General features: G+C 60.8%; 2 protein-coding genes across 3 annotated transcripts in view; both read left to right on the top strand.

Moving 5' to 3' along the window:
* Positions 1 to 13,604, top strand: part of AAAS (aladin WD repeat nucleoporin) — a 66,144-nt gene that overhangs the window by 43,329 nt on the left and 9,211 nt on the right. For both annotated transcript variants that reach the window (XM_061347239.1, XM_061347240.1), the window contains exon 2: positions 12,841 to 12,974. In XM_061347239.1, the coding sequence (XP_061203223.1) occupies positions 12,858 to 12,974 (117 nt within the window). In that variant the 5' untranslated portion in view covers positions 12,841 to 12,857. The remainder of the gene's footprint in view (positions 1 to 12,840; positions 12,975 to 13,604) is intronic.
* On the top strand, positions 7,025 to 8,114 carry SP7 (Sp7 transcription factor). The gene has a single exon (XM_061347151.1). The coding sequence runs from the start codon at positions 7,125 to 7,127 to the stop codon at positions 8,112 to 8,114; it is 990 nt and encodes a 329-aa protein (XP_061203135.1). The 5' UTR covers positions 7,025 to 7,124.

Below are 13,604 nucleotides of genomic sequence, written 5' to 3'. Positions count from 1 at the left end.
CATCCACAGCTCCTGTTCCCAGCCCTGGTACCCCCAGCCCCGGTACCCCCGGCTCTATTCCTGGTCCCCTCCAGTCCCCGTGTCTGTTCCCATCCACATCTCATCCCTATCCCTTCTCCCATCCATATCCGATCCCCATTCCTGCTCCCATTCACTTCCCAGCCCTGACCCTGTTCCCATCCACATCCCTGCTCCCATCCGCATCCCATCCCTGTCCCTGCTCCCATCCACATCCCTGCTCCCATCCACATCTCATCCCATCCCTGCCCCTGCTCCCATCCACATCCATGCTCCCATCCACATCCCTGCTCCCATCCTCTTCCCAGCCCTGACCCTGTTCCCATCCACATCCCATCCCATCCCTGTCCCTGCTCCCATCCACATCCCATCCCTGTCCCTGCTCCCATCCACATCCCTGCTCCCATCCGCATCCCATCCCTGTCGCTGCTCCCATCCCTGTCCCTGTTCCCATCCACATCCCTGCTCCCATCCACATCTCATCCCATCCCTGCCCCTGCTCCCATCCGCATCCCATCCCTGTCCCTGCTCTCCTCTTGTCCCCATCCCTGCTTCATCCCCATCCCTTCCTCAAGTCCTCATTCTTGCTCCCATTCACATCCCCTCTCCATCCACGTCCTGTCTTGTCCCTGTCTCTGCTCCATCCACATCCTGCTCCCATCCATATTCCATGCCTTCTGTCCCTGTCTCCCACCCGTGTCCCCCCATCCCTGACCCTCATCCCCAGGGTGTTTTGGGGTGGTTTTGGGTGGGGGGTGGGGGTTTGTTTTGTTTTTTTGTTTTTTTTGTTTTTTTTTGTTTCCCATCCTTCTTTCCCCCTTCCCTTTCCCCATCCATTCTTTCCTCTTCCCTTCCTCATGCCTTCATTCTGCTCTTCCATTCACATCCCATCTCCTTTCCTATTCGCTTCCTGTCTTGTCCCTGTCTCTGCTCCATCCCCATCCTGCCCCCATCCCTATTCCATGCCTGTCCTGTCCCTGTCCCCCACCCGTGTCCCCCCATCCCAGACCCTCATCCCCACCACTGTTTTGGGTGTGGTTTTGCCCCCAGGTCGCATTTTGATGTGGGGTCACGACCCTCTCCCTTTTCCCTTTCCTTCCTTTCCTCTCTCCCTTTCCCATCTCCTTTCCTCCTCCCTTTCCCTCCTTCTTTCCCCCTTTTTCCTCCTTTTTTTTTTTTCTTTCCCCGTTCCCTTTCCCCATCCATTCTTTCCCCCTTCCCTTTCCCCATCCATTCCTTTCCTCTTCCCTTTCCCCATCCTTCCTTTCCTCTTCCCTTTTCCCTTCCTTTCCTCTTCCCTTTCCCCTTTTTTTTTTTTTTTTTCCTTTCCCCTCCTTCTTTCCTCTTCCCTTTCCCCATCCATTCCTTTCCTCTTCCCTTTCCCCATCCATTCCTTTCCTCTTCCCTTTCCCCATCCGTTCCTTTCCTCTTCCCTTTCCCCCTGCCCTTTCTCCCCCTCTCTTTCCTCTCCCTTCCCCTTTCTTCCCCAGCCTCTTCTCCCCTCTTTTCCTTTTCCACTTTCCCCTTCCCTTCTTCTACCCTCTTCTACCCTCTACTCCTCTACTTCCTTCTGCACCCTTCCCTTCCCCTTCCCACTCCACTCTTTCCACCCCATCCCAGTCCCTGTATCCCAGCTTCCACCTCCCTCCCTTAGCTTCAGCCTCCCCATATTTCCTTTCCTTTCCTTTCTTTCCCTTTCCCTTTCCCTTTCCCTTTCCCTTTCCCTTTCCCTTTCCCTTTCCCTTTCCCCTTCCCTTCCCTTTCCCTTTCTTCCCTTTCCCTTTCCCTTTCCCTTTCCCTTTCCCTTTCCCTTTCCCTTTCCCTTCCTTTCCCTTTCCCTTTCCCTTTCCCTTTCCCTTTCCCTTTCCCTTTCCCTTTCCCTTTCCCTTTCTTTTCCCTTTCCTTTCCCTTCCCTTTCCTTTTACCTTCCCTTCCCTTCTCTTCCCATCCTTCCCCTTCCCTTTCCCTTCACTCCCTTTCCCATCCCTTCCCATTCACTTTCCCTTTCCTCCCCTTTCCTTCCCCTCTTCTTCCCTTCCCCTTCACTTTCCTTTCCCTTTCCTTCCCCTGTTTTCCTTTCTTTTCCTTCCCTCCCCCCCCCCCGATTTCCTTTCCTTTCTCCTTCCCTGGTTTCCTTCCTCCTTCCCCTTCCCTTTCTCCTTCCATCCCATTCCTTCCCCATCCCTCCTTTCCCTTCTCTTTTTCTTCCCCATTTCTCTCCCTCCTCCAACTCCTTGTCCCTTTTTCCAGCCTCTTTTCCCCTTCCCCTTCCCCTTCCCCTTCCCCTGCCCTCCCTCCCCGACCCCCCCGCCCCAACCCCCCCCCCCCCCCCCCCCGCGAGGGGCGGTTCGGGGCCGGGCTCCCGGCCCCAGCCCCGGTCCCGGCCCGGCCCAGCCCCGCCGCAGCGGCAGAGCGGGGCGGGCGGCAGCGGAGCTCCCTCCTCCGACCCCGGCATCCAGCACCGCCAGCCCCGGAGCGCGGTAAGGAGCAGGCACAGGGGTAGGGACACGGGAGAGCCCGGAGAGGGTCCTTAGGGATAGGGGACAGCGGGGACAGGATCCTTCGGGACACGGGACAGTCCCAGCACAGGACCCTTTGGGATAGGGGACAGCGGGGACAGGATCCTTTGGGACACGGGGCACCCACGGCACAGGATCCTTTGGGATAGGGGACAGCGGGGACAGGATCCTTAGGGATAGGGGGTACCCCCGGGACAGGATCCTTTGGGACACGGGGCACCCCCGGGACAGGATCCTTCGGGATGAGGGACAGCCCCGGGACAGGATCCTTTGGGACACGGGGCACCCCCAGCACAGGATCCTTTGGGATAGGGGACACCCCCGGCACAGGATCCTTTGGGACACGGGGCACCCCCGAGACAGGGATCCCGGGACACGGGGTACCCCCGGCACAGGATCCTTTGGGACACGGGGCACCCCCGGCACAGGATCCTTTGGGATAGGGGACACCCCAGGGACAGGATCCTTCGGGATGAGGGACCCGGCAGGATGGGGGACCCGCTCCAGAACAGAGGAGACCCCGGGTTTGGGACACTCCAGGATGGGGACCCCATCGGGGACAGGGACCCTGGGATAGGGGAGACCCCCGGCACAGGGAACCCCTTGGGGTGAGGGGAGTCCCCAGGGCCGGGACCCTCAGGGATGGAGACCGAACCCCCCCCCCCCCATCCCTGGGACAGGGACCCTCCAGGATGGGGGAGCCCCTCGGGATACGGGACCCTCCCAGGATGGGGGACCCCCTTGGGACAGGGAAAGGAGAAGGAGCCCCCTGCGAGCCAGGAGGAATCCCCCGGGATAACGGGGCCCCTCCGGGAAGAGGGGGACCCCCAAAGCTGGGGTTGGGGACACATCGGTCCCCAGCCCCATTGCACCCCAGAGATGGGCATGGGGACACATCGGTCCCCAAGGACATTGCACCCCAAAGCTGGGGTTGGGGACACATCTGTCCCCAGCCCCACTGCACCCCAGAGCTGGGCATGGGGACGCATCGGTCCCCAGCCTCATTGCACCCCAAAGCTGGGGTTGGGGACACATCTGTCCCCAGCCCCACTGCACCCCAGAGATGGGTATGGTAACACATCGGTCCCCAGCCCCATTGCACCCCGGAGCTGGGCATGGGGATACATCGGTCCCCAGCCCCATTGCACCCCAAAGCTGGGGTTGGGGACACATCGGTCCCCAAGGACATTGCACCCCAGAGATGGGCATGGAGACACATCGGTCCCAAGGGCATTGCACCCCAAAGCTGGGGTTGGGGACACATCGGTCCCCAGCCCCATTGCACCCCGGAGCTGAGCATGGGGACACATCGGTCCCCAGCCCCATTGCACCCCAGAGATGGGCATGGGGACACATCGGTCCCCAAGGACATTGCACCCCAGAGATGGGCATGGGGACGCATCGGTCCCCAGCCCCATTGCACCCCAGAGATGGGCATGGGGACACATCGGTCCCCAGCCCCATTGCACCCCATAGATGGCCATGGGGACGTTTCCATCCCCAGAGTCTGGCACTGCTGGGGCCATGGTGATGGGGCCACGTCCACCCCTGGCACGGGGCCACCCTGGGCCACTGGGATGGCTCCAGAGGCCACTGCGGTCCCTTGGAGCCGTGGGGACCAAGAGCCAGGGCCCCGGCATCCCCCATCCTCTGATCCCCCCTGCGCTGCCCCTGCGTGGGCCCTGGACCCCCCCCTACCCCCCAGGACCTGGACCAGAAAGGGGATGGGGACGTGGGGCCCCAAAGGTCCCCCCACCGTGCGAGCAGGGGGAGCCAGGGCCTGGTGATGGGGGGACCCTGGGGGGTGCTGGTGGCAGCGTGGCCTGGGGACATGAGGGGACATCGGCCATGGGGGACACCCGCGGGGGTCAGGTTTGGGGTGCACTGGGGCCAGGGATGGGGTTTGGGGACCCGGGGTTGGGGTCAAGGGATGGGGTTTAAGGAGCTGGGATTGGGGATGAGGGCTGGGGTTCAGGGATGAGGGGTGGGTTTTAGGGACAAGGGATGGGGTTTGGAGACCAGGGGCTGCGGATGAGGGAGGGGGACAGGGATGGGGTTTAATGGACCTGGGATGAGGGCTGGGGTTTAGGGATTAGGATTGGGTTTTAGGGACGAGGACTGGATTTAGGGACCTGGGGTTGGGGACTGGTGACAAGAGCTGGGGAACTTGGGGGCTCAGGGACTGGAGATCACAGATTGGTGACTGGGGACCTGAAACTGGGGACCAGGACCCAGGAACTTGGGCTCGGGAACAAGACACCAGGAAGTGGGGACCAGGCGAGCCCCATTGCAGGACCCATCCCCATCCCATCCCATCCTCATCCTCATCCTCATCCCCATCCCCATCTCCACTCCATCTCCTCCCCATCCCCACCCCATCCTCATCCCCATGCCCTCCTCATCCCCATCCCCACCCCATCCCATCCTCATCCTCACCCCATCCCCATCCCTGTCCCCATCCTCATCCCCATCCCCATCCTCATCCCCACTGCTGTCCCCATCCCCATCTCATCCTCATCCCCATGCCGTCCCCATCGCCACCCCATCCCATTCCTATCCCCACCCCATCCCAATCCTTGTCCCCATCCTCATCCCCACCCCATCCCCACCCCTGTCCCCATCCCCATTCTCATCCCCATGCCCTCCCCATCCCCATCCCATCCCTGTCCCTATCCCCATCCCCATCCCCACCCCACCCCACCCCATTCCTGGATCACACAAGCAGGGATCCTGCTCCTCGCCACCTCAGAGGCCACCGGCACCCACCGGTGGAGCCCCCTTTGGCCCCGGCGCTGGGGCCGCAGCTCCCGGCATTCCCGGGCACAACCGGCACTGATTTATGCCCCTTTGACGCTATTTTAAGCGCTCTCCGCTCGCCCTGGTTTTAATTAGGGAGCCCTGGCGGCAGCGCCGCGCTCCCGGCCCGCAGCCCCGGCCCTTGTTATCCTTGGAGAGCCGGGAGCGCGCTGCGGCCCGGCGCTAAAATAGGAGCAGAAACCGCAGCAAAAACGGGAACGGGGGGGGGGGGGGGACCCCCCAGGAAACACCGAGAAAAAAAAAAACAACAACAAAAAAAACCCTGGAAAAGCCAAAAAACGGGAGCGGGGGAGGGAGAAAGTGAAGGGCAACGGGAAATGAAGGGGAATGGGGATGATGGGGGGGTCCCGCGGCGGCAGCTGAAAGCCATGAAGGGCATTAAAGCAAAGGAAGTGGCCCGGGGAGGGGGAGGCCGCAGCCTAATTCGATTAAAGGGCCATAAAAGCAGCGGGAGCCGGGGTTGGGGATAGGGGGGGTCCCCCCTCTGCTATGGCACAACCCTGCTATGAGCCCCTGGAGAAGCCACAGCGAGGGGGGGGGATGGGGTTTGCTCAGGGCTGGAGGGGAAACTGAGGCATGGAGGAGCGGTGGGAGGTGGGGTGGGGGTCACCATGGGGCTGGGTGTAGGTGGGGGTGGGTGCCCCAGTATTGGGTGCCCATTGCTCGTGGGGGTTGGTACCCCAACACTGGGAGCTCCATAGGGTTGGTTGCCCGTTGCTCTGGGTGCCCCGTGGGGCTTGGCACCCCAATATTGGGTGTCTCATAGGGTTGGGTGCCCATTGCTCTGGGTGCCCCGTGGGACTTAGTACCCCAATACTGGGTGCTCCATAGGGTTGGGTGCCCGTTGTTCTGGATGCCTCGTGAGCCTCGGTACCCCAGTATTGGGTGCCCCATAGGGCTGGCTGCCCATTGCTCTGGATGTCCCATGGGGCTTAGTACCCCAATATTGGGTGCCCCATAGGGTTGGGTGCCCGTTGCTCTGGATGTCCCATGGGGCTTGGTACCCCAACACTGGGTGACCCATAGGGCTGGCTGCCCATTGCTCTGGTTGCCTCATGGGCTTCCTGCACCAGTATTGGGCGCCCACTGTCCTGAGTTTCCCATGGACCTGGGTGCCCCATTGCCCTGGGGGTGCCCTACGGGCCTTGGTACCCCAGTACTGGGTGCCCCATTGCACCAGTTACCCCATCACAGTTATTACCCCATTTCACTGGCTACCCCATTGCCTTTGCACCCCATTGCCCAGGTGGGTGCCCCATTGCACTGATGGGTGCCCCATTGCCCTGATGGGTGCCTCACTGCAATGAAGGTGTCCCATTGTTGTGACGGGTGCCCCATTGCAATGACGGTGCCCCATTGCAATGAAGGTGCCCCATTACCCTGATGGATGCCCCATTGCTCTGATGGATGCCCCATTGCCCTGATGGGTGCCCCATTGCCCTGATGGATATCCCATTGCTCTGATGGATGCCCCATTGCTCTGATGGATGCCCCATTGCTCTGATGGGTGCCCCATTGCCCCGATGGATGCCCCATTGCCCTGATGGATGCCCCATTGCCCTGATGGACGCCCCATTACCCTGATGGGTGCCCCATTGCCCCGATGGATGCCCCATTACCCCGATGGGTGCCCCACGGCTCCGGCCGCCCCCCACCCCTAACCCCCCTCTCCCTCTCCCCGCAGGCCGCCGGGGGCCATGACCGGGTGCCCCCACTGACGCTGCCCCGCAGCCCCACAGCTCCTCGGGCTGCTCCGGCCCCACCGCCGCCATGGGCGACTCCTTCACCGCCGCCTTCCCCAGCGCTCCGGGGCTGCTCTCGCCCTCCGCCAGCCCCCAGGCATCGCCCGGGCCCTACGGCCCCGACTACGGCCCCTTCGGCCACCCCTTCCCGGGGCCCTCGGGGGCGCAGGAGGTGCTGGGGGCCCCCGTGGTGGTGGCGACCAAAGGGCACCCCTCGGGCGAGTGCCTGCCCCCCGTGTACCCCTCTCTGGAGATGCCGCATCCCTACGGCTCCTGGTACAAGGGCGGCATCGGCGGGGGCCTGCCGGGGGGCTCGGGCCCCGCGGCCCCCTCTTGGTGGGACGTGCACCCCAACGGGGGCTGGCTGGGGGGCCCGGCGGGCGCCGAGGGGCTGCAGGGGTCTCTGCAAGCACAACCGGCCCTGAGCCCCCCGCTCCCCGCTTACAGCTCCGACTTCGGCGCTCTGAACCCCCCCCCTTACAACGGCCCCCCAGCCGCTCCCCCGACCCCAAAACCCACCACTGGGGACCCCCAGAAGGGTCCCCGAGGGGGCGGCTCCTTACCGGGGCGCCCTGCTTGCGATTGCCCCAACTGCCAGGAGCTGGAGCGCTTGGGGGGGCCGGGGGGGTCCCGTCGGAAGCCGGTTCACAGCTGCCACATCCCGGGGTGCGGGAAGGTCTACGGCAAAGCCTCGCACCTCAAAGCCCATCTCCGTTGGCACACGGGGGAGCGCCCGTTCGTTTGCAATTGGCTCTTCTGCGGCAAACGCTTCACCCGCTCGGACGAGCTGGAGCGGCACGTCCGGACCCACACCAGGGAGAAGAAGTTCACCTGCCTGCTCTGCAGCAAGCGCTTCACCCGCTCCGACCACCTCAGCAAGCACCAGAAGACCCACGCCGAGCCCGCAGCGTCCAAACCGGGCCCCGAGCAACCCCCGGTGCCTTCCCCTCAACCACCCCCGGCTTCCCCCGGTAAAGATACCGGTAGCCCCGAGGCTGGGAACTTGCTGGAGATTTGAGCCCCCCCCATCCCCATCCCCATCCCCATCCCCATCCTCACCTCGGGGTATTTATTATGGGGCGCTGCCCCCCCCCCCGCATCTCATTCTTAGCGACTATAATTTATGTATTAAATTATGGGGGGGGCTCACTTTGACACCCCCCAAACCTCTCCCCCCGCACAGAGCTCAGGGACAGGGTTGGCCCGGGTCAATAGGCGCTAATGTAATGTAATGTAATGTAATGTAATGTAATGTGTGCCCCCCCCTCTTTTTAAGCTGTGCCCCCCCCCCAAGCAATAAAGGGATCGCTGAGGCGTCAGAGCGGCTCCGAGGGAAACTGAGGCACGGGGGGGGGCACACACGGGACCCCCCTCGGGTTCAATGCGTGCCCCCCCCCAGTGCGGGTGATGGGGCAGGAGTGGGGCTGGGGACAGTTCTGGGGCTGTGCCCTTATCTCTGGGTCCCCACAGCCCCCCCCTCGTGGCCCCATGGCTTTTTCCCTGTCTCTCCCCATGCCCAGGACCCCAAAACTTCACATCCCTGTGTCCCCATATCCCGGTGTCCCCATGTCCCAACATCCCCCTGCCCCCCCACATCCCGGTGTCCCCATATCCCGGTGTCCCCCTGTCCCCACATCCCATTCCCGTGTCCCCATATCCCATCCCGTGTCCCCATGTCCCATCCCTGTGTCCCCACATCCCTCCCCGTGTCCCCACATCCCCCTCCCGTGTCCCCACATCCCGTTCCCGTGTCCCCATATCCCATCCCTGTGTCCCCGTGTCCCCACATCCTTCCCTGTGTCCCCACATCCCTCCCGTGTCCCCACATCCTCCCATTCTGGTGTCCCCATATCCCGTCCCTGTCCCCCTGTCCCCACATCCCCCTGTCCCCCCACATCCCTGTGTCCCCATATCCCGGTGTCCCCATATCCCGGTGTCCCCATGTCCCCGCATCCCTCTGCTCCCCGTGTCCCTATGTCCCCATATCCTGGTGTCCCCATGTCTCCACATCCCCCTGTCCCCCCACATCCCTGTCCCCTCACATCCCCCACGTCCCCCCACATCCCGGTGTCCCCATATCTCGGTGTCCCCATATCCCGGTGTCCCCATGTCCCCACATCCCTCTGCCCCCCATGTCCCTATGTCCCCATGACCCCATAGCCCCCATCCCCTGGTCCCCCCTCCCTCTGTCCCCAGTGGGACAGTTCTGGGGTCCCCCTATCACGGCAGCACACGCGTGTGCCCCAGCCCTGCACACCCACCCTGGCCGGTCACAGCTACATGGGGAACACAACACAGGGAGCACAGGAACATGTATGTGCATAGGAACATGTATGTGCATAGGAATATGTCCATGCACAGTAACATGTATGTGCACAGGAACATGTCTATGCACACAGAAACACATCTATGCACATAGGAACACGTATGTACATAGGAACATGTCCATGCACAATAACACGTATGTGCACAGGAACATGTCTATGCACACAGGAACACATCTATGCACACAGGAACACGTATGTACATAGGAACACGTATGTACATAGGAACATGTACATAGGAACATGGGAGGGCACGGAGATCTATGGGACCTGGGCACCCGTGGGTATGGGGGGGGGGCATGGAGATCTATGGGACCTGTGAACATGCCTGTGCACAGGAACATGTATACGCACAGGAACACACGTGCATAGGAACATGTATGTTCATAGTAACACATACGTGCACAGGAACATGTGTGTGCTCAGAGGCACACATATGTGCACAGGATCATGTATGTGCACAGGAACACGTATGTGGGCAGGAACACGTATGTGCGCAGGAACACGTATGTGCACAGGAACACATGTGCACAGGAACACATGTGCACAGGAACACATGTGCACAGGAACACGTATGTGCCCAGGAACATGTATGTGCACAAGAACATGTATGTACATAGAAACATATGTGCACAGGAACACGTATGTGCACAAGAACACGTATGTGCACAGGAACACATATGTGCATAGAAACACGTATGTTCATAGCAGCACACGTGTGCACAGTGCCTGCACCCCCCCATGTGCTGCCCCGGGGCTGCCTCACGGTGGCTCCACCCGGCCTCCCCCATCCATGGGGCACCCGGAGCCCGCTTGACGGAGCCATGGGATGGGACCTGCCCCCCCCCTCCCTCCCCAAACCACGGATTTGCCTTTTTTGTGGTGTTTTCACCCCAAACCCCAGCTCGCCCTGGGTGGGCCGATGCCAACGCCAAGCTCCCGGAGCCAAACCCCAGCCCCGCGGCCACCGAGGGCTCGACCGCCCGGAGCCTCCCAAACCACGGCTCCCCCCGTCCCGTCCCGTCCCCAGCGCTGCCCCATAGCGCCGGCTTGGGGGGCTCCGTGGGGCCGCAGCCGCAGGGACAACGGCAGCCGCTGCGGTGGCTCCGGTGGCGGCGCCGGGTAAATCGATGTCTCCTGTGGGCCCCCCCCTCCTCGGTTCGCTCCGTAACGGGTGAGGAATGCGGGGGCCCCCCCCCCAACCGCTGCCTTGGGTTTAATATCCTGGAGCCATGGAAATAGCTCCTGCGGCCGGGAAGGAAAACACGGGATAAAGGGAACGGAGCGGGGAATGAGGCACGGGGGGGGCGAGGGAAGGGGAGCATCCCCTGAGCGCCCTATGGGGAGATGGTACCCATGGGAGATGGGGATGGGGGGGGCAGGCACAGCGGGGTGATGGGAGCGGGCACACGGGACCCGTGGGTATGGGGGGGCATGGAGATCTATGGGACCTGGGCACCCGTGGGTATGGGGGGGCATGAAGATCTATGGGACCCCGGCACCCGTGGGTATGGGGGGGGCATGGAGATCTATGGGACCCCGGCATCCGTGGGTATGGGGGGAATGGGATCTATGGGACCTGGGCACCCGTGGGTATGGGGGGGCATGGAGATCTATGGGACCCCGGCACCCGTGGGTATGGGGGGAGCATGGAGATCTATGGGACCTGGGCACCCATGGGTATGGGGGGGCATGGAGATCTATGGGACCTGGGCACCCGTGGGTATGGGGGGGGCATGGAGATCTATGGGACCTGGGCACCCGTGGGTATGGGGGGGGCATGGAGATCTATGGGACCTGGGCACCCGTGGGTATGGGGGGCATGGAGATCTATGGGACCTGGGCACCCGTGGGTATGGGGGGGCATGGAGATCTATGGGACCTGGGCACCCGTGGGTATGGGGGGGGCATGGAGATCTATGGGACCTGGGCACCCGTGGTGGGGGGGGCATGGAGATCTATGGGACCTGGGCACCCGTGGGTATGGGGGGGGCATGGAGATCTATGGGAGCTGGGCACCCGTGGGTATGGGGGGGGCATGGAGATCTATGGGACCCGGGCACCCGTGGGTATGGGGGGGCATGGAGATCTATGGGACCTGGGCACCCGTGGGATCTGGGTATGGGGTGGGGGGGCATGGGCACCCAGTGGAGCCAGGCACCCATGGGATGTGGGTACACGGGGTCCCAGACCCCCACGGTGTGTTGGTGTGTGTTGGGGAATGTATGCACATGTGTGTGCATGTGTATGTATGTATGTCTACATATGCATGTGTATATGTGTTTATGTGTACGTATGTGTGTGTATGTACATACGTGTGTATGTATGTGTGCATGTGTGTGTATCTATGTATTTGTATATAAGTGTATGTATGTATGTGTGTATGTATGTATATGTACGTATGTATATGCATGTATGTATATGTATGTGTATGTATGTATATGCATGTATGTATATGTATGTATGTGTATGTGTATGTATATAAGTGTATGCATGCACGTATGTGTGTATGTATGTATGTGTATATGCATGTATGTGTATGTATGTGTATGTATGTATATATATGCATGTATGTATACGTATGTATGTGTATGTATGTATATGCATGTATGTGTATATATATGTATATCTATGTATGTACGTTTATGTATGTGTATGTATTTATATGCATGTATGTGTATATATATGTATATCTATGTATGTATGTTTATGTATGTATATCTATGTATGCATGTGTATATATGTATATTATGCATGTATGTGTATGTATGTATGTATATATGTATATCTATGTATGCATGTGTATGTATGTATATTTATGTATGTATGTATATATGTATATGTATGCATGTGTATGGGTGTATGTATATATGTATATATGTATATCTATGTATGTATGTGTATGTATGTGTATGTATGTATATCTATGTATGTATGTATATGTATGTATGTATATCTATGTGTGTGTATGTATGTGTATGTATATATACCTATGTATGTATGTATATCTATGTATGTATGTATACCTATGTATGTATGTATATATGTGTGTGTACGTATGTGTATGTATATATACCTATGTATGTATGTGCATATATGTATATCCATGTATGTATGTATGTGTATCTATGTATGTATGTGTATATATGTATATCCATGTATGTATGTATGTATATCTATGTATGTATGTATGCATATGTATATGCATGTATGTATGTGTTCGCTGTCCGTGTTGGAGCCCCCCCGCTCTGCAGCCGCGGCCCCTTTAAATCCCCACTTGGGGCCCGGCACAGCGGCCACCAGGGGGCGCTGGGGGCGGGGTCGCGCATGCGCAGTAGCCGCTGGCGGGAGACGGTACCGATATCGGTTCCGGTACCGGGGGCTCGGGCCGGTCCGGTCCGGTCCGTGCGGGGCCCGCAGTTGGCTCCGGGGCAGGGATGTGCTCCCTGGCGCTGTTCCCGCCGCCGCCGCCCCCGGGGGACGTCACCGCCTACGAGAGCAACAACGTCCTGGTGAGCGCGCGGGAGCGGCCGGCGCTGCCCCTGCAGAGCCAGGTGAGACCGGAGCGGAGCGGCCCATGCAGGCCCGGCCCCATTGAGCCCCGGCCCCGTTGAGCCCCGGCCCCATTGAGCCCCGGTCCCATTGAGCCCCGGCCCCGTTGAGCCCCGGCCCCGTTGAGCCCCGGCCCCATTGAGCCCCGGCCCCGTTGAGCCCCGGTCCATGCAGCCCCTGTCCCATTCACCCTCGGTCCCATCTCAGCCCTGTCCCCGTTCAGCCCCGGCCGCATTGAGCCCCGGTCCCATTGAGCCCCGGCCCCATTGAGCCCCGGCCCCATTCACCCTCGGTCTCATTGAGCCCCGGTTCCATTCCAGCTCCGGCCCCGTTCAGCCCTGGCCCCATTTATCCCCGGCCCCATTCAGCCCCAGTCCCATTCCAGCCCTGGCCCCATTCAGCTCCGGCCCGTTCAGCCCCGGTCCGATTCAACCCCGGCCCCATTCAGCCCCGGCCCTATTCACCCTCGTCCCATGCAGCCCCAGTCCCATTGAGCCCCGGCCCCATTCATCCCCGGCCCCATTGAGCCCCAGTCCCATTCCAGCCCCGGTCCCATTCAGCTCCGGCCCGTTCAGCCCCGGCCCCCGGCCCCGTTCAGCCCCGTTCAACCCCAGCCCGGTCCCGTTCAGCCC

This window comes from Neopsephotus bourkii, unplaced genomic scaffold (genome assembly GCF_033783945.1).
Source record: "Neopsephotus bourkii isolate Nb327-2 ecotype Australia unplaced genomic scaffold, CSIRO-AGI_Nbou_v1 NB_309, whole genome shotgun sequence".
Taxonomy (NCBI): domain Eukaryota; kingdom Metazoa; phylum Chordata; class Aves; order Psittaciformes; family Psittacidae; genus Neopsephotus; species Neopsephotus bourkii.
Note: the sequence above shows the minus strand (reverse complement) of the source record. Positions and strands in the feature narration are given on the sequence as shown.